This window comes from Setaria viridis, chromosome 6 (genome assembly GCF_005286985.2).
Source record: "Setaria viridis chromosome 6, Setaria_viridis_v4.0, whole genome shotgun sequence".
NCBI classification, from domain to species: Eukaryota; Viridiplantae; Streptophyta; class Magnoliopsida; order Poales; family Poaceae; genus Setaria; species Setaria viridis.
The window spans coordinates 32,226,440-32,252,467 of NC_048268.2; the positions used below are offsets into that span (position 1 = coordinate 32,226,440).

A 26,028-nucleotide genomic window follows, 5' to 3' on the forward strand; every position below is an offset into this window, starting at 1 on the left:
GACAAGCCGCTCGCCCTTGCAGTCTCTACGTCGTGCTCGCGCATGCCCGTGTGCGGATCCACGACGCCGCCGTCGCCGTCGTCCAGCACGCGCCCTGGCATGACGACCTCCGCGAGCTTGCCGTCCATGGTCAGCGTGAGGAACATGCCGCGGCGTAGACGCAGCGGTGCACTCGGCCGCCGCCGCTAGGGGTGGTAAAAAGCTTTCTGATTTAGCCTAGTAAATTTAAAAATTAGATTCAATACGAACGGGTCATAATAATATATAATTTTATTTTAAATTAAAAATAGATAAAACTAAGTTGGATTGTGAAGGAGGTATGATCCATTACCACCCCCAGCCGCCGCGCACCCGCTTGAGCTCGCGCATCGTAGAAGCACGGCGCTGAGCCGTGAGCGAGGAGATGGTTGGGGGACGATGAGGGGGAAGAAGGGGACGGACCGCGGTGCTTATACGTAGTGCTGGACAAAATGCTCGTAGCTTGTTAGCTCGCTCGGCTCGCAGCTAGCTCGGCTCGGCTCGTTGTATTTTGATAACGAGCCGAGCAAGACTGTTAGCTCGTTACATTTAACGAGCTGGCTCGAGCAGCTCGTGAGCAACTCGCGAGCCAAACGAGCTGAGGATCAGCCCAGCGCCAGCAGGTGAACCAGCAGCTGGTCCAAAACTCCAAAGCCCATGAGCAGCCCAACAGGCAGCCTCCAAGGAAACGAAACCCTAGTGATGCCATCGGCCATTCACTCGCAGTCACGCATCGCGTTGCTCGCCTCTCATCAACGCGCCGCCTGCCCGCCGCCACCCATCCACCACTTCCCCACGCTAGCGCCAAGACGGATTAGCGCAGAGCCGCAACATCCCTCCCGGCAGTCCGGCGCTCTAGCAGTTCGCGGAATCGAGGGGCAATCCAAGAGGACCCAGCTGTCCTTTTTGGCACATGAGAGCTTCGGGACAAGCACAAGACTCTGGCTAGCCGTGGTTGACCTCCATGGTTCCATGATTCCATTGGCATTGGATACCCCTTCTGCTACCTCCATGAATTGATATTGTGAAATCGTGAGAAATCAGAATCTAAGTTCATTTGAAAATTGCCTTGGCACTTCTTGCTTCTTGCGGTCAAGCAAGCCTTTGTGATTTGAGTGTGAGTTGTTATTCATGTGAATTGTGTTTTGAGTCCGTCAATCAGGTCTAGCTCTATTTTTTTATGCTTTTAAGTTAAAGTGGTTGTGCTTTTACAATGCATTTGAGCGTTTCTCTGATGCTGTACACATTGCATGTTCTTCGTCACTTGATTGGCTCGCGAGCTGGCTCGAGCCAGCTCAAGCATTTAACGAGCCGAGCCAAGCTCAGCTTTTAGCTCGTTAAGATGACGAGCCGAGCCAGCTCGTTATCGTAACGAGCTGGGGCGAGCCGAGCCAGCTCGTTACCTACCCCTACTTATATGGATCGATGGTTATTAGTCCGACTCGTATCCGGAACAGATCGAAAATGGGCCTTTTGCCTTCCACTACCTATGCTTAGGCTCATATAGTTAGGACTGTTACCGAAATATTCCCCGCCGTTCCAAATTACTATTTGTTTTGGTTTTTCTAGATAGATAGCTTTTGATATACATCTAGATATATACATAGTAAAAGAACCAAAACGAATAGTAATTTGGAACGGATGATATTCAGAACGGAATCTTCCAAAAATATTACACTAAGTGATACGGATAAAGAAAGGTATTTTCTTATTTTCTTCTGTAAAACGAAGATAAGTACATAGGAAACGGAAGAGCTGAGCTTCCCAAGTAATGACCGAATTACTCAGAGAACGGCAGAAATTTGCAAAGAAACTTGGAGCAGCAAAACGCTTAACCTGAGTACCTCACCCTGAACAACGAGGTTAGAAGGCTGGAGTAGGAAAAGGCCCCATCAACACGAAATTATCAATTTTGGCCATAAATCATTCTTCTGTTGAACTAAAACAAAGGCAAAATGATTCGTGAATTATTGTGAAAATCCAGTACTATTGACAAAATTCCCAAAATTCACCTTTGTGCGGTGTGGGCCAAATCTTGGTCCTGGCTTTCGGCTCGGCCCAACGAGTGATAACTAAGGACCTGTTTGGCAGAGTTCCACGAAGCTCCAGATCCTCAAAAATAGCAACTTCATCACAGAGTAGCTCCAGCGCAGATCTATACTCTTACTGTGGAGCTGAGGAAAAATGTTTGGCTGAAACAATAGTTCTAAATCCAGAAACAAAGATTTTGATTGGATTGTCCACTAATGCCCTGTCCGTGTTTTTCTTTTTTTTAACGTCATGTGCATGGTCGCTCGTACGTGGTGTTTTCTTTTTTTTTCTCTTTACGCCATCTGTATGGATGTTGTACTTGAGGTGCTTTTTTTTAAATTTCTCAATACAATTTTGTTTGAGCGAAGTTTTTTTTAGAAGTTTTAGTTTTTACACGAGATCCAGTGAGTTACGAATACCTGTTTTTTTCCTTCAAGAACGGAAGATACAGTATCTTCCTGCAAGTTTGAGTTTTTTTTAACCTGTGCTGCTTGTCTCGGTCAAGCAAAATCTCATAACCACCGATGCCAACGCCACTCGCGGGGGGAACAAGAGCTTCTGGGCGGGCGGTGAGCCTCATCATCGGCACGGCGGTCGGGCCGGGCATGCTGGGCCTGCCGTCCGCCACTATCCGCTCTGGCCAGGCAACCTCCGCGGCCACCATCCTTCTCTCTTGGGCCTACGTCGTGTCCTCCATCGTCCTCGTCGCCGAGCTGAGCTTCTCCGCCATGGAGCAGGACGGCGTTGACGAGGTCAGCTTCACGGGACTTGCGTCGAGCACCCTGGGGGCGGACCTGGGCACGGTCGTCGTCGTCGTCTACGCCGCGCTAAGCTTCTCCTTCATCGTTGCCTACGTCTCCGGCATCGGCTCGCTCGTCGCCCAACTGTTCCCCAGGGCCAGGCCAGCGCCCTTCGGCCACGCCAAGGCCAGTGCCGTTTTGCCGTCGTGCCAAGGCCGTCGCGCCCTCCAGCCACGCCAAGGTCAGTGTCGGCTGCCGCCGCGCCAAGGCCCAGCCAACCGCTGTTGGAGGGGCGCCGCCGCCCATGGCTGGAGAGACAGGCACGCCGACGAGGAGGACCAAGGGCAGTGGGCGGCGGCCGGTGCAGGGAGAACGCACGGAGAAGAACGGCGCAGGGAGAAGGAGCGTCACGCACGGGAAAAAACGGAGCGGCGGCGGAAAGAAAAAAAGAAAAAAAGCGAACCGGTACGACGGAGGGTGTAATCGATGGTACTCGTACCACCAACTCCACAAGCGGTTACAAAACTAGTGTTTTGAAAGTATTTTCTGTGCTCGGTGGATTTGGTGGATCTAGGAATTAGATCTGAATTTTTTGCGGATCTGAATTTTACAAAGCAAAATTATTTGGCTGGAAAAACTGGGAGCGAAGCTGTTTTTGAAGATCTGGATCTGCGTGGAACTCTACCAAACAAGCCCTAAGTTACTTAGCACAATTGATCAACACGCACCGCGAGGTGGTTTAGGCTTCATTTTCCGTGGGGAACCACCGGAACTAGCACAAAACCGTGTGTCAGCGCACCCGTTTACCTAAATCACCACCTCCGCGACGACGTGGCCGCCGCCTAAACCCCACGCGCGCTCCCTCAAATCAATTCTAAACCCCGACGAGCCGCCGGCTGCTTCTTCCTCCGCAAGCCACCTCGCCGCCGGCGGGGCCTCGATGGGGAGCAGGGTGGCCGCGGCACTGCTCCGTCGCGGCAGGGACCAGGCGCCGACTCTGGTGATCCCCCGCCTGGTCCCGAGGAGCGCTCCCGCTCCCGCTGTTCCTAGGATCGGATCCAGCTCCGGCGGCGGCGGTGGATGCCTCCTCCCACCGCGGCCGGGGTCGACGGGGGCCTTCTCCTCCGCTTCCCGATTCGCCTCCTTCCACGCCTTCCGCTCCCTCGCCCCCAAGGTTAGCGGGACTCTCTGCTTTCCTCTGACTTCTCTCCTTGCTTAGTTCCCTTTCCCCCTGTTTGATGCCACCATTCTCGAGGAAATGCCCACCCCTTCTGTAATGGGATCGGTTTCGAGGGAAATGACCCAAGACGAATTTGTATCGTGTGCTGACATAAGATCGTTTTGGGGCGATAGCTTTATCAGTTTCAAACTTCTAGATGTTAATCTGATTTGCTAGTGAATTAGCATAGTGTTGGATATGCTATCTGGCTCCTAGAGGTTTATCTGATTGGTCATAGTGCATTAGCTGTAATGAAGGTTGCCCATGTATGTTCGTTAGAATTTGAGATTGGAAGGGAATAGCTTATGTGATTAAACTCTGCGCAAGCAAATTTTTGTAGTTGCTCAAAAATTGAAAATGGTTGATGACTTTTTATATGCTGATGAATGGCATGAAATTCACACATCATCTGATCAACCCATTTATTAAGCTTCAAAAGGAATGTGCTATGTAGAGCAATATAAAATTCATCAGCTGACCTTGTTCTAAGTAATTCTCAAAATTTACAGCTGATTCAAGTGTTCCATTTTTAGACCTTACTGGGCCAATGCACAAGAAAAATGTCAACTAGCACAGCAACATTGAATTCGACGATGGCCAATGGAGCAGCGAATTCAGGATTGAAGTTGCTTGTTACAAAAGGGCCTCAAGCACAGAAGGCAGTTGGGATATGGCTTTTTGGCTGTGCTGCCTGGGTGTTCAGCTTGGTCATACTTGGAGGAATAACCCGGCTCACACGTTCTGGTCTGTCAATGACTGACTGGAAGTTCACCGGGGAAATACCTCCAATGTCAGATGAGGCTTGGCTGCTGGAATTTGAGAAATACAAGCAATCGCCTGAGTACAAGAGGTAAGGATCTGGGTTTTGCCTTATATATATTTTTTATTTCCACAGCTGGAATTTGGTAATGGCCTGCTGCATGATGCGACCACTTATTTTTCTTTTATATTCGAATTTCATGACCCTTTTAGATGATTTTAGCATCTCAATAGAACACCAATAGCACAACTTCGGTGCTGAACTTTTTACTGCTCTTTGCCTCAGTTCTTATTTGTTGAACAATCTGTGAACAAATATTTGGAATGGTAACACTATACAATGTGTAACAAGTTATGATGGGTCTCTGGAAATGGATGAAGAAAGACATTCTTACTAAAAAAAATGTTTCTCAAGGATGGTTTAACTGTCACAACTTGTGGTATTAGAACATGCCAGTGGGACTGACTTTATAATCTTATTGTTAGTATCTTGAGAATGTTTTTTAGTAAACCTGTGAAAGGTTTACTAAGCTTTGCCATCCGATCTATCCGCTATATCTGACATTTTATTGCTATTGATGCAACTTTGACCACTACTAAAATTGGCTGTGTGCCAGTCCTGTTTAGCTCAAAAAATAAATTAAAGAGCCAAAGAAAATGAATCCTTACCAAAGTTTTGGCATCCGACCAAATGGCAGTCTAACCTGTTCAAGTTGCCAAAGTTTAGTAAGGCCAACTTTATCTCTCTTGGTGCATCAAACCGAAAATCCTCAAAGTTTCAATGTCTAATCTTGACAGTTCTGAAGATATTATCAAATATTAGAAAGTGTAGAACATCATTGCTGACAACAACAACCTAGAACATCAAAGAAGAAAAGGATGGAGTACTGTTTGTGGTAATCAATATGAGTTTGGTAGCTACTGAGGAACTATTCACATGGATTTTCAGCAATCTTTATTTATTTTCGTGCAACCAACTATCCCCAGATGTGTTTCCTTCATCTGCTCCTTGTATGTTAATTTCATTAAGAGGTACTACTTTGCGTATCATATTTCTGCTAATGCAATAGCAGCATTCTATGAACATATCCAGGGTGAACAAAGGAATGAGCCTTGAGGATTTCAAATTTATATACTGGATGGAATATGGACACAGAATGTGGGGAAGAGCTTTGGGCTTTGTATTTGCAGGTCCTTTTGCATACTTCATTGCAAAAGGGTATGTTACCCGCCAACTTGGACTGAGGCTATCTGCCCTTTTTGCGCTTGGTGGTGGGCAGGGACTGATTGGCTGGTGGATGGTGAAAAGTGGCCTTGAGGTACTTACAATGTCTTTCATGTTTTAAGTACTTTGAGGCTTGGAGCTTCACTAACTCTTTTTCCACCACAGGAGCCAACATCTGAGTATGTTCAACCAAGGGTTAGCCCATATAGGTTGGCAACTCATCTGACATCTGCGTTTGTAATATACTGTGGTATACTGTGGACTGCTTTGTCAGTTGTGATGCCTGATCCTCCGTCTGGATCAATGAACTGGATAAATGGTGCAGCAAAGATTAGAAAGTTAGCAATTCCTGTCAGTGCCGTAGTAGGCATTACTGCTATATCTGGAGCATTTGTTGCAGGCAATGATGCTGTATGTCCTGCATTCTCTTTCTTTGCTATCTTGAAAACTATCTACATTCTCTTTCTTTGCTTTCTATATAAACTACCTACATTCTCTTTCTTTGCTTTCTATATAAACTACCTACATTCTCTCTTTCTTTGCCAGCTATTGAAACTATCTACATTCTCTTTCTTTGCTATCTTGAAAACTATGTGTAGACATGCCTTTTGTTCTATTCGTCTGATTTCTGATTGCTATGGCCAGGGGCATGCATACAATTCATTCCCAAAGATGGGTGACACTTGGATCCCAGAAGACATATTTAGTATGGAGCCTTTCATACGCAATTTTTTTGAGAATACATCTATGGTTCAGGTAACTTTTCCCCCTAATGATAAGTTTACAGATCTGTTTGTGTTCTCATTAACAAAAAACAGCCCATATTCAAAATCATGATCTTGAAGTTTCTTTCCTAAAAGGAATGCATTGACCAATGTTGCAAAAACAGTCATATAAGTACTAGTTTCTTATGATGGGAACACCAATGCTTGTATCATGTTCTTTTGTTCATGCAAAGAACTTACTGAAGTGTCAGTCAAGAGTTGAAGACTCAAGAGTTCTTCATCCAGTCTTGTGGATTAATAAGTTCTTTCCATTCTTGTAGCTCAATCATCGAATTCTTGCAACGACCACTTTATTGTCTGTGGGTGGTTTATGGTTGGCTGCAAGGAGAATAGACATGCATCCTGCAGTCAAGTCTCTGATTGGAAGCACGCTTGGGATGGCTGCTCTTCAGGTACTAAATTCAGCTCTTTGGGTTTATTTGATGTTAGTGTTTCACTAGAGATGTAGTTCTTGCACACAAATGACCCAAAAAAAATCGATTACTGTGTATAATATTTTCTGTGGCACATGAAATAGTATAATTGGCACCTTATGGACTATTTAATGGACAACTTTACCTATATAGTGTACAATACCTCTAACAACGTTACCTATTCTATATCAGGTTACGTTGGGCATATCTACACTCTTGATGTACGTTCCTACTTCTTTGGGCTCAGCGCATCAAGCTGGAGCGTTGACTCTATTGTCACTGATGATCCTTCTCACTCACACTCTAAGGAGGCCATCACCAGCTCTTCTTAAATCCCTTGCGAATTCTGTGAAATCATCATGATACTATGACTTGAAATTTTTGATCAGACAATTGTCGGATGATTTTCTTTTCCCCTTCTAACATGCTCTGGTGTCCTTGTTTCTTGACACCATCTAATTACTGAAGCTTTTTAACGGAAAAGATTGTGACTTGAATAAATTGTCCCCAGTATTTTCTAGTGCCAAATATTCAAAATCTTTTATAGAGTTTTTTTTATTTTTCAAATATTGCATTTTTGGCACATTCTGTTTAGAGCGGATGGCTGAGCCACAAGATTTCCTTTTATTCTCATGCACCAAACCATGGCTGATCTGCCCCCAAATATTCTGTGTGCCTGGCCTTTTTTTTCTTGCAAAGTTCCCTCGGCGCATTCTAAATTTTGGTTGGAGTACACCATGGTGTTCGACATTGATATGGACATGTTAAGTCTTCTTTGTACCACCATGGTGCTAATTCAACATACCATACCAAGCGTTTCAAATATTCAGATGGGTTGCACTCCAATGTCTCAGCCCTTGCATGAGTAATGGAGCATGAATGACCAATATTGTTCTCCGAGAGCATATTGAGCCCTAATGCTACTAAAAGGTGATGGAACTTCCTCGTTCTGCTCACTTTAGTATGAAAACATATGTGTGTCATGATGGTTTAAGATGCATTGTTGTATTGTATTCAAATGGGTTGTATGGAAGCTCAGAAATGCATTTGATGGTTTAAATACATGATTGTACTTGAGTTGTATTCAAGTGGTTGTGTTGTACCCAATGCATGTGCATGTGCTTGTTAACTTGATGGAAGAGTGGGTTTCCACCTTATTCAACCTGGTATTTTCCTCGCTAAATAAATTTATGAAAACCATTACCAAGCTATACTGCTGTGGCAAGAATATAGAACTTTTGTGCTTTACAATAATTTGTCAAGTTCACATCATCTTTTCGTTTAGTGGTCAATTTAGAAGTCCACATCAACTTTTGTGCATTGTGATAGAAAGGACAATGGAACCTCGGCATGGAACATTGAACGAGTTCCAGCCAGACAACTGGAAGAAAGACTCCAAACAAAGGAAAATGCATTCAAAGTGCCTTTTCCAATTTTAAATACAGGTACTAGGAACTGCAGAAGAATGGGATCCCACAGAGGAGCAATTTTTGGTGGCACGATTCCTCGAAACAAAAATATATTTTCTGGGAACTCCATTTTCCCTATGCAGCAAGGAGCAACAAAATTAGAACCTCCATTTTCTATATGCAGCAAGGAGCAACAAAATTAGAACCTCCAACTTGAATGTTGCTTCCTCCACCGAATGTCCCTGACAAACCCTGATAGGTTGTGGTTGCTGCAACTTGGTTAGTTTCATGCTGTAGGGTTGTATATATATGCTCATTTCATTACAAGTGGGATCAACATTATGCCTACTGCGCCTATGTACTTCAATTTGCAAATTGAATGCCTAATGATGCTTCCATGAGATGCCCAGATAACTTGGTGTGCAGTGCCACCGTGAACAGTTACAGCTCGGGGAATAAAAACAACTCACAAGGCTCAATGCAGATCGATCCACATTTGTAGTATATTCATGTTCTCACACAGTGGCTTTTGCTGGCCACATGTTTTCCGCTCGTCTAGGCAGCGGGGCTTATGGAGCTCGGGAAGAAGAATAGGACGCCAGTGATGGAGGTTGAAGAAGATCCATAGGTAGTTCGGCCTCATCCATCGAGTGGCCACGAAAATCGGATCATAAACGCTTAGTGTCCGGTGACAGCCCCTTGTTTAATATATATGATTTTTAATCATGAACTACAATATCAAGCATCCTGAACTTTCAAAAGTAACTGTTCACGAACAAAATGGCCCGCCCTGACATCCTAGCCAGCAAGGGGGAATGATTTTCTTTGTAATTTGTAATTGTTTCTCTTTGAATTGCTAGCATGATAGATTGATCGATCTAGTGGCAAAACAACGTAGAAAATGATCATGCTTGTTAGAACTTAGAAGGATGAGTAACTTTAAAGCATCGACCTGATATGGCTGTCAGCCTGTCACCGGGTTCACCCGCGGTTGAGACATGCATATTCTCGTGGCACTATTTCTCTCATTACAAATACTACCTCATACATACAGTATCTCCCATCAGTTGTTTTTTTGTTCATAAGGAAAGTTTTATTAATTTTAGACAATTTCATCAAGGTGATAAAATCATACTAAGACACTTCCTGACATTTGGATATCTAGGATACACATAGCCTATAAAAATTGAAAGAAACAAAAGAACGACTTGGCAACATATGTTATTATGCCGCAACAAAACACACAACATGATTTTCAGTTCCATACACAGCCATAGCATACATCAGTTGGGAAGTTTATTCCTAGAACAATACTGAATGAGTTTCCTTTGCCGTTGGATGTGTTAAAATAATGAGGCGCATCCTGATCTAAATTCCTGGAGTCCTAAATAATTTGCCGGCGACATCTATGGTCGGTCCCCCACACTAACCAACTCCCATTAAAAACTTCATCTTTTGACCTACGTCAGTGGTACAATCTGCCTATATAAAGGAGGAACCTTGCTCAAGAGGTTAACCCTGCATCTTAAGCTGCGAGTAACATAGCTCCTGAGCTCTCTCATCCTCCTCCTCCCATCCCAAACTAGCTGCCACTGAGATCACCATCCAGCAGCCCTTGTAAACTCTGGCCATTTCGTCGAAAACCGCTGCTGCTGTGCTCATGTTGCTTCTCACCACCACCTGCTTCGTGCACCTCCCTGCGCCGACTCGTGCAAGGAAGCTGGAAGTGAGGGTACCTATCATCAGCACACACCATTATCCATGCACTGGAAGGAGTGTTCTACAGGTGCCTGCAGCAAATAAGGAGACCAGTTCAGGCCATAGCCCCTGCTGTGGCCATGGCAGCAGTCCTCCGAGCTCATGAAACGATCTGCTAGCTCCTCCTCGTCGCTGCGTCTGTCACCGTCCTTGCTGCGAGTTTGTTTTTTTTACCAGTGTGTCCATAACTATGTGGTGCTTTTCTCGAGCTTTCATGTGTCTGTTGAAACTTGAAAATGCCATAGGGCATGTAGCACGTAAATTGTAAAACTCTTGTTGTCTTCTTTTACTAATAAAGGCAGAGCTCACGCAGCGTTTTCAAAAAAGGAAAATGGTTACCAGCAGCAAAAACCTCTACATCCGTGCCTTTGCCTTCATGCTTCGTTTTCCCTCTCTTGTGCATGGTCATGGATGACTTTTGTTAACGCTAGGTGTCTGGCGTGTTGTAGGGTTCTACGATAAAATGAAACACATGTAAAAGGAGCATTTTTTTGTTAATAAAACAAAAATAGATAGTAGTTACATTCAACGTATATAGATGATCAAAACCCATGAAAGCAAATGGAGTAGGAGTACTATGGACTATGGTAAGTGGCAGAAGGCAGATTAAGTGCATGTCATCCCAAGCTTCCATTTGTAATGGACTTTTGCCAGAATTGAAAGTATCACATTCTTTGTCGACTGGAGGGAGTATTGCTACGTTGCAGTACCCTCGGAGCTCTTCTTTTCCTAACTAATTTCATTTTTATCATGTCTGCATCCTTATGTTCATGCTTGTTTAAAATATCCACAAAGCATATTCAATTCAAAGTGTTGCTGGGACCTGGTGGGCAATAGTTGTGCTGTACCGATACTTGATTTGAAAGAGAAAATAATTTGGTTGTATTGGTTGCACACTGACATGGGACTGAGGGACTGAAGTTGTATCCAGTCACATATATAGATTTCTTCGTAGGTACTGTGCAGTCAAGCTTCAAATTAAAACTCGCTTGTGAGTTGTAACTACTAATAGGTACACAGAAATATATTAATATTTGTATCATTAAACTGATACTGTTTGATGTCACCCTCGAAGACCCTCTAGCACCATTATATACACAGTTAGAAAAAAAAAACAACAAAACGATCGCGAAAGCGGTATACCCCAAGCTTTCCGATATGATGATCAGTGCAAAGATGGAACGACTAGATTATAAGTTGAGTTATATAGTTTTTTGCACGCACACAAACACATATTAATAGTTGAATTAGATTGATATATATTTTTGACCTAAACGTGCACAAAATCCTTCAATTCTTTGAACATTGTTTGGATAGTCTTCTAGAAGCATGTATGGTTTCTTGCATGTGCAACCTCATGTGAAATATCTTGGGAACACTCCAAGGGATAAGATTATATTGATTGATCGCTGGTGTTGTTTCTTAAGAATCCAGTTAGTTATTGAACATTTACACAATTTTTAAATATTATGCCACATTAGTAAAAATCTTATGTTGCACTTATTAAGTGCCTATGCTATATGTTGTATGGTGGGATTAACCTAATAAAGATATATATTATTCATCAATATCAAAAGATTTTTTTTGAACTTAAGCAGACTTATGCCTTTCATTTAACCTCGGGATCAATCAAATTGCTAGTCACCCAAACATTTACAAAATTTGGGAGGGGAATGATGCAAAAATTTGACTGATCTAGGTGCAAATGACGCTAAACATCGCAGCGAGGAGCATTAATGAGCGTAGTAATGTCATCTTGTTTAATCATAGCCCTTGAGATCCAAACGAATGTGGCAAAACATTTGAGCCCTCTAAAAATGTAAATATTATATTGCTAGATCAGGACCGACCCGGTGAGATCGGATATATATTTTTTATGAATTGTATGTTAGGCTCAAAATCCATATAATTAGACATGTGAGCTTCTTGCTAAGAAGTGATCTTTAGGCAGCAAACAAGGAACTCAAATAGAATGAAAGTGTGATTTAGTTGAGGTTTTAGTTGATCTTCATTCTATTCATCCGTTGAATATCTGTTTTCGCTAGCATATCCTTCTTCTGCCCCTCGACGCTACTCTTGCTCTACCTTCTTTAATTCCTTCCTAGTTTGCCTCAATCATCACCTCCATAGCTATCCTTAGGCAATATAGACAGCTCATCACCGATCGATCCTGCCATCGATGCTAAAATTATACCATCAATTCATTGCCATCAACCTTCCTTCCCGTTTGTCTCAATTGTCACTTCTCTTAGCCACGCCGGAGCAATTTAGCAGACTCATCATCGTTGATCCTTCTAACAGGCGGTCATCGACCTTCCTTCCAAGTTTGTCCCAATTATCACTTCTCATAGCCACATCAGAGCAATTTATGTCCGTAATGACAATTCCTCATGAGTGACCTTCCCTCGTTGGCCTACATCGAATCCTCCAGCCATCAATCTGACACCACCCTATCATTCTTATGTCTCATGTTACCTCCTTATGGTGTGATGTTCTCTTTGGTCATCTTTGCTGGCGGCGTTGCACTGCCGGTCATCTGGATCTTGGAGTCGAGCACAGTTAACACTCCTATGGGCTTGATCAACAAAAATTTCAGTGCAGATCTGATGGCAAGATGCGACATTCGATGCTTTCCTTAACCAACAGATATTTGCCGATCCTTTTGACATGGAAATGTTATTTATGTATAGCTTTTGTTAATGCCCACAGCCATGATTTTTCCAGGATAAGGAAAAATAAATTATTCCGGTTGTTGAATGATGATTTTTCCAGTATACGGAATATAAATTACTCCGCCCGCTGGACGATGATTTTCCCGGATATGAAATATAAATTATCACAGCCGTTGCATACACTAGGATGCCCAAAGCCATATCCGCGTGAAGAAAACTTATTTATTGCATTAACTACATTCCTCTTAAATCCGACCTTTCTTTCTCGCACACCACTTGGATCGAATTAAAACCAGCCTAGGAATCCCAATTCCTTTTTGAAGTTCAAAATAAAAATCGCCAAATCTTCTTCCAATGCCAAATCTTATCAATCCATGCATATTACAAATCACATAATAAGGTAGGCTCATAAGATTGCACTAAAAATCATATAGTACAGTAGTTTGTTCGGATCCAAGTTTATTTTGGCCGCAGGCCGTGCAAAACGCTCGCCCATCAGCCTTGGCCTCTCATCCAGCCCAGTCCACCGCGCTCTATATATACACACATCCACAGCCTCTTGGACACACAGCACATACACCAACCTCCACCGCCTCCTCCCTTCCAAGAACACCCGAGGTGGCATCCGCCTCCGCTCAACAACCCTTGCTCCGATCAGGTGGGTTATAATCGAATGCATGTGCTCTTTTGTTATTTTCTTGCATGCATGCCCAAGGATTGAAAGGCTCGGCCATGACGGTTCTTGGAGCTGAAAGCCTGAAATGTTGGTGCATGTATCGTTAGCGCCGTGCATGGATCGCCGGGTGGACAGGAAGCGCGCGCGGGAGGGGGAGGAGGTGGCGCCGGCGGCGGGGAAGAAGAGGGGGCTGCAGGCGGAGGACGCGGCGGTGGCGGCATTATTCGACGAGGCGGCGGCCACCGCGGCGGCGCTGGCGGTGGCGGACGGCGGGGAGGGCGCGTGGCAGCGCCCCGCGGGGGTGTTCGATCTCCCGTGGCAGAAGTGCCGCAACGGGCTCGGCTTCGGCGGCTGCTGCGGGTGGGAGCTCCGCGACGTGTTCTTCCGCTCGCTCGTGGACGGGCGCGCGGCGGCGATCGGGGTGCCAGGCGACCGCCTCTCCCCGCCGCCCAGCAAGCGGACGCTCTTCGACGACTTGGACGCGTGGCTCGCCGCCGCCGGCGACGGCGAGGTGGACCCGCTCTGGCGCTCCGTGCTCGAGGGGGCCAAGCCCGCCGCATGACGCCAACGTGCCGAGTCGCCAGGTACCCCGGGCCCCACCTGGCGGCTGCACAGGGGTCCGCCGCGTCAGCGGAGCCCTGCGCTGGCGCGGTTGCCTGTGGAACAGGGGAGATATACTAGAAGGATAGATGGCGACGGATGCAATGGTTTTTGTTATTTCCTCGCTTTCTGTAATACAAATTTCGAATTTAGAATTTTAGTTTGATAGGTTTGGGTTTTATTTACAGTCCCAGAGTTCCAGATATAGATATAGATGGAAAAAGAATTTAACATGTTTGTGGCTGCTAGAAACTTGGGGAAATCAAAGAATACTTCTCAATTCGCTATTTTATCAACCATTCTAGGGTTTTGTCGCTTGTTTTGTCTCACTAACCTGCCAAATGTGAATGACGGATCTTGCATACATCTTCCTTTCGTATTTTGGTTCGAGGTGGCAGCAAGTAACCAAGGCAAAGATTTTTTCTTTCTGTTTTAACTTTTAACTGATTGCCAAAGTTCATGGACGGTTAGTGCAGCTAAAGTTTTGCTATACGACTCGGTTAAAGCTTCATGCCTTGCATGCAAGTGCAAGCTGGATGCAAACGTATACCGCATCACGGCATCGGTTCCCATCCTTTTGTCCCTGTTTTCCTCGGGATATTTGACGAAAGGTAACCGTACTGTCATAAGTACACACAATCCGCTCAACTGTCGTGAATGCTAAAAAATGCACACAACAACTTCTGTGGAAGTGGGAGTGGAACCGTGGTGAAAGACACATCAATAGGGTAAGGTAGGACAGACAAAAGATCCTCTTCCTACTCTCCTCCGCATGATCCAATCCTAGACCGATGCGTGGAAGAGTTACCACCGTTCAAGTTGAGGTTTTGAGCAAGGAGAAAAAAAAAACAAACTAAGCGTATCTCAACTTGTAAGGTTACTTCTGGTGAAACTTATCCACCCGGATTCGAGTTTTCGACTCATCACAGGTACTTGTATTTTTCTAGATTTATTTTAAGATTCAACCAACATTACTCTTTTAGTGGTAGGTGATGTATCCGTCCATAGCGAGGTGCATGTGGTGACTTCATCAATCCCGAGATTGTTATCTCAATCTCTCAGAGATGTTTATAAGAGTAGGGTTGCATGTGTGTTTGTGTTGCATCTGTAATTTCTACGGGACTAGGAGAGGTTTGATCTGGTTGAAGATGAAGGTGTGGGAGGCTAATTTCACTAGAACTGAGGACGGTGAAGATTAAAGTGAAGAAAAAACTTAGTAACTCAGCTTGTAAGATTTTTTGTGGGTCTAATTTAAAAGGATAAGTGTGTGTGCATCATTGTTAGCGTGGATCTTCGGATTCCATATCCACTAAAACGTGAATATGGATATTCATATCCACATCCGTTTTAAAGTGGTAACTAAACTGGATATATTCAAATTCGTTATTCATTATCTGAATTCGTATTTAACATGAACGTGGATGTATTTGTATTTGAAATAGAATAAACGCCTCTCTAAATGTTATAAATATATTATTTTCAATAACTTTGAAATCCATATATTTATTGATATTAATTACTTTCAAACATTTTATTTATTTTATTAATGTAAAATATTTTACATCATTTTTCTCTATTTATTTATTTATTTTAAAATATTATTATAAAATACATAAAATACATATTTGCACAAGTGATCTTTATCGATATACTTGTATTTGATTTCTACTTTCTAAAACTATGAACAAAGTAAATAGATACTTAATACTGACTAATTGCTATTCGAATGTGAATCCAAATTTATTACATTAGTTCTTTATTTGCGTTTGAAAACATCCAAATTTATACTCATATTCGAGTTAAAGATATAGTAATAAAAAAAGTGTTATCCCAATCTGATTCTACGCGAATCCGAATAACCGATACACTTTCATCCAAATGCCAGCAGCAGACCGCAGACCATCGTCAATTGTACTACGGAATGAACCTGGGGCTGCGACGGATGTCTCGCTCCCTTCCCTCCAACGCACGCGCTCGCCCACCCCTGTCACACGTGGCAGGCTTTCTCTCCACCTGAGCACGCGGCGGGGCGCGCCGTTCCCTGTGAGCACACGTCCACGACGGCCATGGCGGCGGCCGCGCCGCGGCGGTGGCGGTGCCGGAGGTGGAAGTGTCGGCCCCGGGACGTGGTGCTGGCGCTGCTCCTCGCCTCGGTGCTCGCGCCCCTCGCGCTCTACAGCGGCGCCCCCATCTCCCCCTTCTCCGGCCCCCTCCGTACGGTTCCCTGATCCGCCCCCCTCCCTCATTTCACACTGGCCCTATACGCCTCCCTTGACGAAATTGCTTGCGCTCTCGGTGATCGCAGTGACCGGGAGGCGCTCATTAGGCCGTGATCCGTCCGATTCGGTACGGCCGCGTTTGGCATCCCCTACCTGTTTGTTTCAGTCAGGCTTTCGGAGACGATGCCAATCAGCGATCTTGACGTGTTTCTTTTCGTAGATCGCTCGGAGTGACATGGACAAGCGGCTAAACACGCTGGCACAGGTGCGTGAATTTCACTCTGCTTAGAGATGCTTCCATTTGCAGTTGTACAAGATTCAGAGTTAAAGGCACCGTGGCGAACTGCTCTGCAGAACACATTCGGTGTGGCAGTGAAAGAGCCTGCACAGACAGTTGCATCTGCCATAGGCGCGCACGGCAAGGAGGGCGTGGTTGTCGCAGTGGATCATGGCTCTCAATTGGGACAGGATGGAGTAATCCGGCGAAATGTTGGTCGGAGAAGTGTTTCAGATAGATCAAGAGAATCCACGGTCAGAAAGCATAACATACTGTGGAATGGACAAGAGATGAAGGAGATGGAGTCACAGGATGAGGCTAAGAGGCATGATGATGATGTTGCCATTAGTGGCAAAGAGGGGGTTGCTCGGTTGGGAAAAGAAAGTGGTCGTGGTAGTGATGTTGAAGCGAGGTACCACAATGCTACTGCAATGCACAGCAATCCTAACGCTTCATTGAAAAAGGTAAGAGAGTGAGCTACTGATAGATTGAAAATTTTAAACTTGTGAACTGATCAAATTCATGTCCAAAGAGTAAAGCATTAAGTTTCTGAACTATGAGATTTCATAAAGTAGGATGAAATATAGAAATCTTAAGATGTCTTTTCCATTTTTTAGTGAGCAGATCGTCGTAGGACTAAAATTAGTAAGCTGCTTTCGCTACACTAGTGGCGTAGCAGAATATGCAGGATTCCATCCCAACTCTGCTTGTTTCCGATTATCAGCAAATTCTGTCCTGGTGGCTTTCCTGCTGATAGCTAATTCGTCCTTGCATCTGTTTTTCCTCTAGTCAGGGGATGTTTTTACCTTTTTCCCTTATTGCTTCAGATTTAGTAAAACTACGTGAAGATGTATTCTTTCCACTGTATATTATTTCATATACACATTATAATTATCTTGCTTTAGGTGCACAATTTTATGATGTAGTCTGCAGGATGTAGTTTGTGCAGTCTGAACATGGTAGTTTCCGTCTTGTTTTTTTTTCAAGGTTAAGTAGTTATTTAGTTGCTACTGATTGAATTCTCCAGGAAAATACTTCTGATAGATCATCTGAGAAATTAAGAGGCGCTACCTCAGAAGACTCTGATGCAAAGGCAATTAGCAGTAGTACTAGTCATCATACAAGTTTGCCAGATGCTACAATACGTGCCATCAAGAACCAGTTAAGAACAGCAAAAACATATATTGGGCTCCTACCTTCTAGAGGCCGTCATGCTTTTGTTAGAGATCTTCGAAGAAAGATGAGGGATATCCAACAAGCACTCGGTGATGCAACAAGTGATAGGCGGTTGCCAAAGAAGTACGTTTTTCCTTAGTTGTATTGTAAAGTAGTTCACCTTGGTATTTTGCGATGATGGTGTGTACCTAATTGTTTGGATTCTGATCAGAAGTGAAACGTGTCTTACCTGTTTACTTCAATTTAATTTTTTTATACACAGTGTCCATGGATTAGTTAGAGCTATGGAGTTGACATTAGCAAAGATCAAGCAAGTACACGAGAACTGTGCAGCTGTTATTGATAAGCTACTAGCAACCCTTCATTCAACTGAGGACCAAGTTCAAGCTCACAAGCAAAAGGCTAACTATGTAGCACAAATAGCAGCTAAGGCTCTACCAAAAAGGCTCTATTGTCTTACACTGCGTCTTACAAATGAGTATTATTCTTCCACCACCAACAAAAAGCAGTTTCCATATGAAGAAAGGTTTGAAGATCCAAAGCTACAGCACTATGCCTTATTCTCAGATAATGTACTGGCAGCTGCAGTGGTTGTGAACTCAACTCTTATAAATGCTAAGGTACAGTATTTAACATGTGAGAGAGTAAGTGGCTTACATTTAAAATTTAAAAGTGAGAAGCTATGAATCTATGCAAATCAACTTACAGTGCAGTAAATATTATAAGATTCAATATTACTTTGTTTGTACCATGTAGGCATGGGCTAACATTTTAACCAAAATCCAATGCAGAATCCAGTAAGCCATGTCTTCCATATTGTGACGGACAAACACAATTATGCTGCAATGAGAATGTGGTTCTTGGCAAATCCCATTGGAGAAACTGCTGTTCAGGTCCAGAACATTGAAGAGTTTACATGGCTAAATTCGAGCTATAGTCCAGTTCTGAAGCAGCTGGAGTCCCATTTCATGATCAACTACTACTTCAATACCCATCAGGATAAGCCGGATAAAAACCCAAAGTTCCAGAATCCCAAGTACCTTTCTATTCTCAACCATCTGAGATTTTATCTTCCTGAGATCTTCCCGAAGCTTAGCAAGGTGCTATTTCTCGATGATGATATTGTAGTCCAGCAGGATTTAAGTTATCTTTGGTCGATAGATCTCAAGGGCAAAGTTAATGGCGCTGTCCATACCTGCGGAGAGACTTTCCATAGGTTTGATAGGTACCTCAACTTCTCAAATCCTCTAATCGCTAAGAAGTTCGATCGCCGTGCCTGTGGCTGGGCATATGGCATGAACATGTTTGATTTGTCTGAGTGGAGGAAGCAGAATATTACTGATGCCTACCACTACTGGCAGAATCTGGTGAGTATTCATAATTCATAAACTTATCAATTATCAATAATGTTCCGAGGCAAAATTACTGTTGCCGTAAGTGCTTGTAAAGTATCATTAGTGGCAATGGTTGTTGGCTTGCGTTATTTTGCTACTTAATCCTTATTTTAAAAGTATTAACAAAATATAGACTATTTTTATACACTTGTGGATAACCATAAATTGATTTTGGCATTGCTTAATGCTGTATTATTTTCTTGTCTTACCAAGGACATAAAATCTCATTTTTGCAGAACGCAAACAGGCAATTATGGAAATTAGGAACACTTCCCGCTGGCCTTGTCACATTCTGGAACAACACATTCCCTCTTGATCGCTCATGGCATCTCTTGGGTCTAGGGTACAAGCCGAATGTCAACCAAAGGGATATCGAGCGCGCAGCTGTTGTACACTACAATGGGAATCGAAAACCGTGGCTTGAGATTGGATTGCCAAGATACCGCCAATTCTGGTCCAAGTATGTCAATTTTGATCATGTTTTTCTACGTGAGTGCAACATAAATCCATGAGATCCTGCTTTTGCTGATAACATATATTAGCAATATAGAGTAGTTCATTAATTTGTTTATTGATGTATAATAAGTGATATAGAGCGTCTATTTTTGTTCCTGAAATGCCATGGCCATAAATCATAGGGCAAGTATAGTATAAGTCGTAGAATAAGATTGTTGATAAGAGTTTTCGAGCTGTTCTGATCCTTTTGATCTAATCTTACTAGTGGAGTGATGGTAATGCTGCAGTTATGGGGATGTCGCATTAGTGTATTCTGTATTGTGTATTGAGTAACAAAAGTAGCTCTGTTTTATCTGTTCTTTTTTTCTTAACAAAATCAAGGATATGAATAGGCCCGACTAAATCCTTGTATGGTGCTGAGACTTTAATCTGAACATTTTGTGATATTGTTTACATCTTTATTCTACAAACCAAATGCATGATTGCTGCAGCACATGAAGATGAAGCTACCTCCTGAAAATAGGAGCTGGGGGAGGACATAGCTGTGAATTCGCCCTGGATTTTCCTCGCTCATGATGAGTTCTGCCCCTTCCAACGGCAGTTGCTGCGGCGCACTTGCCGTTATCATCCACCCAGTCGCTCACGACTGCTGAGATGTATTACTCACCAAGTGCCGCATCGTCATCCATGCCGTTGTAACGGGACAACGGAGCAGTGTGTTCGCAGTTTCGCACGGGGCCGAGCACGAGAACGTGCCAGGCTGAAAGCAGGACAGATGCCCTTAGATACGCCACGCCATCCGATGGCCACGACGCGATTGAAACTCGGATGTCATGGCCACGTCGATCCGTATTCACCTCCTTGGCTCTCAAGTTTTCTATGATCCCGGCATATATCTCGGTCACGCATAACCTTCCTGCACCTGAAACTGGAGACCGATCCGAAATTTCCGAGGGCAATGGCGGCGGCGACGGCAACTGCGGCGCCGGTCGACCGCGAAGCTACAGCCGCAGCGGACGAGGGCTGGAACCTCCCTACTGACGTCTTCGTGGAGATCCTGCTACTCCTCCCGCCGACCAAGCGGTGGCGGCTCCGCATCGTCTGCCGGCACTGGCGCGACGTCATCCACGAGCTGACGCCGGCGCCGGAGAGGTGGAGCCAGCCCATGGCGCTCGTCTTCTTCCAGAACTACGGCTACGACTACCAGAACTACAATGGCCTGAGGAAAGTGTCAGCCTCCGCGTTCGTCATCGACGACCTAGCGGAAACAGGGCCGGTCCTAAGATTTGGGAGGCCTGGGGTGAAAGTAAAATTTGGGATCTTTTAATATAAATATTATACAGATATATATAAAATATTACCAATACATAATTAAATGTATCTAAAAGCAATATTCATATCAAATTATTTATACATATTACCTTAAAAGTTTCTTCTAACATTCCTCGATGCAAAGTTACTTATGATAGAGTTTATGTCAATCTCATCCAACAATTTCTTCTCGATGCATAATGTTGCCAAACCATTTAACCTCTCTTGAGTCATTGTTGACCTCAAATAGTTCCTCAATAACTTCAACTTTGAAAAGCTTCTTTCAGCCGATGCGACAGTCACAGGCACAGTAAACAAGAGTCGGTAAGTAATGGAGATATTAGGATAACAATCCACATCTCTGACATGCTCAAAAATCTCCATAGCAGACATCACGTCATCTGGCAAAGTGAATTTCATAATCTTCAATTCAGAAATAAGATCATATACCTCAACATCAGATGAACCATAAAAAAAAGGTTTCTGCAAATTTAATGCAACATTCTTCAAGTTCATATAATGACTTCAAAGTGCTTGAGCTCATCAAAAATCCAAATATATCTTTAAATATCATGAGTTCTTCAAATCTGTTCTTCAAAGAAGCGATTGCCATATCAACCAAAACAAAAAATATTCAACTTCAAAAGCCTTCTCAGCTTCAAAAATTTCTTCTTGGCAATTACTTTCATCAAATTGTTTCTTCCTCGTAGCACGACGTTTTTCAGGAAATGATGCCTCCACACCCATGTCTGTTGCAATACCTTTGGCGATGATCAGACTAGAAGAAAACCCTTCATTTCTGTAATTCTCAAAGTATTGCATTATACCTTGTATTTGCTTCAAAGTAGAGTCAATGCACATGGCTGGTGATTGCAACTTCTTGCTCACTTTATTTACAGTAAATAAAATATCATGCCAGATAACCATACCAAGTAGAAACTCAAAGCTGCCAAGTGCATCGAATAAATTTTTTGCATCACTTCTATCCTTAGGTTCAACGTCAGAATCATGATGTAACTCAGACAAAGCAGATCTTAACTCAGTAACTTGATATCTTATTGCTGTAACACTTTTGATTCGACTCTCCCAACGAGTATTGGATAATGATTTCGCAGTTAGACTAGGAACATGTTTAAGCAAAACATTCCATCTTTTCGTAGAACCAGCAAATAACACATATATGCGTTGAACAATTCCAAAAAAATGAAACAACTTTCCCACTAGATTTTGCCATATCACAAAGAGTAAGATTTAGACTATGGCACGCACATGGCATGTAGAATGCTCTTGGATTGATATCAAGTAACCGTGTTTTTACCCCTTTGTATTTTCCTTTCTATTAGAACCATTGTCTCATCCTTGACCCCTTATATCACTAATATTTAGGCCAAAGGACTTCATAGATTCAAGCAATACATTAAAAAGCCCCATACCAGATGTGTCATCCACCTTCAAGAACCCCAAAAAGTACTCCTCAATTTTTATCTTGCCATCAGATAAATTAACACATCGAACTAATAAAGTCATTTGTTCGTGATGACTGACATCAGGGGTACAATCTAGGATAACAGAGAAATACTTGGCCTCTTTAACGACCTTTATGATATAACTTGTGATATCAGAAGCCAAAAGAGAGATGAATTCATTCTGAATTTTGTGACTAAGATAATGATAATGAATTTCTTTGTTCTGAATACGTCTAAGGTAGCCTTGCATTACCAAGTCAAATTCTGCAATCATCTCAACACAAGCTAAGAAATTACCATTACTATCATTATAAAGCTGCTCACTGCTTCCTCTGAAAGCCAAATTGCGTTTACCAAGAAATTTCACAATGGCTATTATTCTTAACAAAACTTGCCTCAACCGTTCTTTCTCCTTTGTGATTTGCTGCTGCAATTCTTTGTCAATTGTTTCCTTTTTCCGCAGTCTACCTCTTAATTCATTCCAACTATTCATGTTACTAATATGCTCAACACTATTTTCATGTTCTTTAAGCTTCTCACTGATATACTTCCAATTTCTTAACCCATCACCTGCTAAGGAACTAGGACTCTTGCTAGTGTTAGACTTGAAGATCTTACAGCAGAAACAAAAAACTTTGTCAACATACTTCAAATAAACTAACCATTTTCTATCATGTACCTCTCCATTGCTTAATTTTCTAGAATAATGAGCATATGAAAAATATCTTGAGGCAACATCTAGAGGAAATTTGATATTTTCTTCTCTTATAGGCCCTTTCTCGACTAATATGTCTCTTGCTTTATTATCAAGATTATCCCAATTTCTTGGATCATAAATATCTGAAGTGTAAATTAGTTCCTCATCAACACTAGCAGACTGTGCATGTGCACATGATGCATTTATTGTGGTCTGAGAGTCACTTACATTGTTATCATCCACGTTGATGTTAACATTTTCTTCCTGATTCCCATTAGTTGGTTCATCCGCAACAACTATTGCCAACTCATCTGGGTTCGTCGAGGCGCCCGTATTACTCTTAGAGCCATGATAACTCTTGCAAAATTTATCCATAGCTCCTCTCTGTGATTCTATCAACTCATCCACACGTCTTTTCCTTTTTCTTTTCTCGTAGCTTGATTCATATTTTCTAGACGACATGATATCCCAATTCCCACGGTGCTGAAATTATTATAAATATACAATAGTTATAAATCAGTTGAGATTAAATAACTTATGAATTAATAATTAATGATATGGAGAATTGGGGAATTGGTAATCGAGCAGCGTACCTGTGTGCTGACGCAGTCGAACAGGAACAACACGCGCACGACGGCACGAGTCACGACGAGGATCGCGCGTGCATGCGCTGGGAGCGCGGGCGCAGGCGCGCAGCACGCGTGCGGTGGCATCCCTGGCCGGCGCTGCGGTAGTGCAGCGTGCCGCGTGCGGCGGCGGCGTTGCGGTACTAGGAGGCTAGGACGCAATCTACTACCTGCCTAATCGCGTGCGATCTGCTGCGCACAGCGCACCTATCGTCCGAACTCCAATTAGAACTCCAACTACTAATTGGTACGGTAGCCTGCCACCTATTAGCTGCTAATTGCGTTGCCCTTTAGCTTTAGGCCGGCCCAAAGGCCAAAAGCACTTGAGTACCTCCTGCTACCTGACACCTGGGGTGGGGCCCCTGGGATTTGGGGGCCCAGGGCAGCCGCCCCCCCTGCCCCCCAGGGCCAGCCTTGAGCAGAAGGGCACGGCACAGAGCTGTGGCGGAGTGAGCCGGTCCCCCCGGCGCGACTCCACGTCCACCCGAAGAAACCCTCGGTGTCAATCGACATGGTGATGGTCGGCACCTGCAAGTGCATCGGGCTGCTGTGTCTGTGCAACAACACCAGGCCCAGTGGCACCATTAACCTTTGCTCAACTTGAACGTTGCATATTTTTATACTAGCAAATATGTCCGTGCGATGCAACGGAAGAAATCTATGCTAATAAACATGACAAAAAAATCCAAGTGATTAAAATTGCACAGCCAATGCAATAGCCTTCTCTATCTTCAAAGACGGAAGGCTAGAGCATGGCACGTGTTGGGGTTGGGCGCAGGGCCAGCTCATAGCATGGTCCCAGCCCTCGTGCTTGTCCTCTAACAGGGTTGTGGTCGGCGCATGAAGCGTGACGCCTCCAGTATGGATGAGCCTCATGTTTATCCTCCAACGGTGATGGAGTCGGCTCGTAGCGCTCGCAGGCTCCAATGAGGTCGACATGCCTCCATCATCCATCAACGTTAAGTCACCTCTTTTGCCTCGAGGGAAATTGGGCAAGTGAGCTAAGTTTTTCCTAATCCCTACCTAAAAAAACTTTTCCCTAATCCCTAATCTAATCTAGTGAAGAATTGTTTGAAATTGAATTGGATTTTTTCCTAGATTGTTTGTGTGCTGCAATTACCATTGGAATCTGGCTGGGTTATCGTGCATCATGTATTGGATTTTTCTTGTTTGGTCGATCCGGTGGCACTTGTTGGTCTTCTTCTTATTCTTTTTCTTCGATTCGTAAGGTGTAGCCAAATTCGAGAATTTATGGTTGAAGTTCATATCTGTGCATTTATTTAGCACTAACCCTCACTATTCTAGGATTTTGGGTGTTTCTGCTTGTTTCTTTTTTCAAAAATATGCTAGAAATACATGAGCAATCATATAAATGGAGCATATGTGATTATGTTAAAAAAAGCCATAATGTAGGGCCAAAGTAGGTAATATTGGAGATGATTTCAAATACAAAATTGGACTACACCATGTCGAAGATCTCATCGGGGCGATTAAAATAAATATAAAGTTCATTTACTTTGGAGATCAGAGGAGAAAAAATAGCCTCGGAAGGATTTGTGGAATGATGATGCTATCGTATCACTTTTTTTTTCTTTTTGAGGGTGTCGTCTTATCACCTGCTGTGGTGCTTACTTAGCAGTTAGCATCACCGGTATGGCACAAATGCGCGAATGGGGGGCATTGCATTGCTGGCTCATGAGGGCTGGCCCAGGCATAGCAAGCTCAGCTTAGGAGGTGGATGCAACAGCCAGGCCCAAGAGCGGAGTTTTTCCTCACGTCGTAGAAGTCCACTTCAGCTATTTTTTTTTAACCAGAAAACGTCGATTCACCGGTTTTTTTCCAACTGTGTACGTGACACCGGGTTTTGATGGATCGGACTGCAGGTTGATTAAAAAAAGTTGAGAGATTTTTTTGCAAAACAATCACGACGGTTGGAAGAAACAACCGCACTTTAATATTAGGTAGAGATTTTACGCACGGAGAATAAAATAAAGACCCAAAAAGTGATGTGATTTTTAACTGAAACTGAACAGTTCTGTCGGACACCAACAAGCGGATCCTGTATGATGTCGGGGCCTACGACAGCAACGGCGACAATGAT

General features: G+C 43.5%; 4 protein-coding genes across 4 annotated transcripts; all 4 read left to right on the top strand.

Annotated features, from left to right (window-relative positions):
- The first annotated feature begins 2,573 nt into the window (after nucleotides 1-2,573).
- On the top strand, nucleotides 2,574-3,488 carry LOC117861916 (uncharacterized). The gene is made up of 2 exons (XM_034745436.1): nucleotides 2,574-2,975; nucleotides 3,405-3,488. Exons 1-2 carry the CDS (start codon nucleotides 2,574-2,576, stop codon nucleotides 3,486-3,488), a joined length of 486 nt encoding a protein of 161 aa, XP_034601327.1.
- Nucleotides 3,489-3,575: 87 nt separating this feature from the next.
- Nucleotides 3,576-7,757, top strand: LOC117860595 (heme A synthase COX15). Its single transcript, XM_034743922.2, has 7 exons — nucleotides 3,576-3,963; nucleotides 4,542-4,858; nucleotides 5,861-6,086; nucleotides 6,158-6,403; nucleotides 6,638-6,748; nucleotides 7,038-7,169; nucleotides 7,383-7,757. Exons 1-7 carry the CDS (start codon nucleotides 3,730-3,732, stop codon nucleotides 7,551-7,553), a joined length of 1,437 nt encoding a protein of 478 aa, XP_034599813.1. The 5' UTR covers nucleotides 3,576-3,729; the 3' UTR covers nucleotides 7,554-7,757.
- Nucleotides 7,758-13,820: 6,063 nt separating this feature from the next.
- Nucleotides 13,821-14,267, top strand: LOC117861917 (uncharacterized). The gene has a single exon (XM_034745437.2). The coding sequence runs from the start codon at nucleotides 13,821-13,823 to the stop codon at nucleotides 14,265-14,267; it is 447 nt and encodes a 148-aa protein (XP_034601328.2).
- A 2,379-nt stretch (nucleotides 14,268-16,646) lies between these two features.
- On the top strand, nucleotides 16,647-20,324 carry LOC117861392 (probable galacturonosyltransferase 4). Its single transcript, XM_072294460.1, has 6 exons — nucleotides 16,647-16,789; nucleotides 16,879-17,265; nucleotides 17,829-18,100; nucleotides 18,240-18,597; nucleotides 18,769-19,344; nucleotides 19,608-20,324. Exons 1-6 carry the CDS (start codon nucleotides 16,760-16,762, stop codon nucleotides 19,881-19,883), a joined length of 1,899 nt encoding a protein of 632 aa, XP_072150561.1. The 5' UTR covers nucleotides 16,647-16,759; the 3' UTR covers nucleotides 19,884-20,324.
- Nucleotides 20,325-26,028: the final 5,704 nt, after the last annotated feature.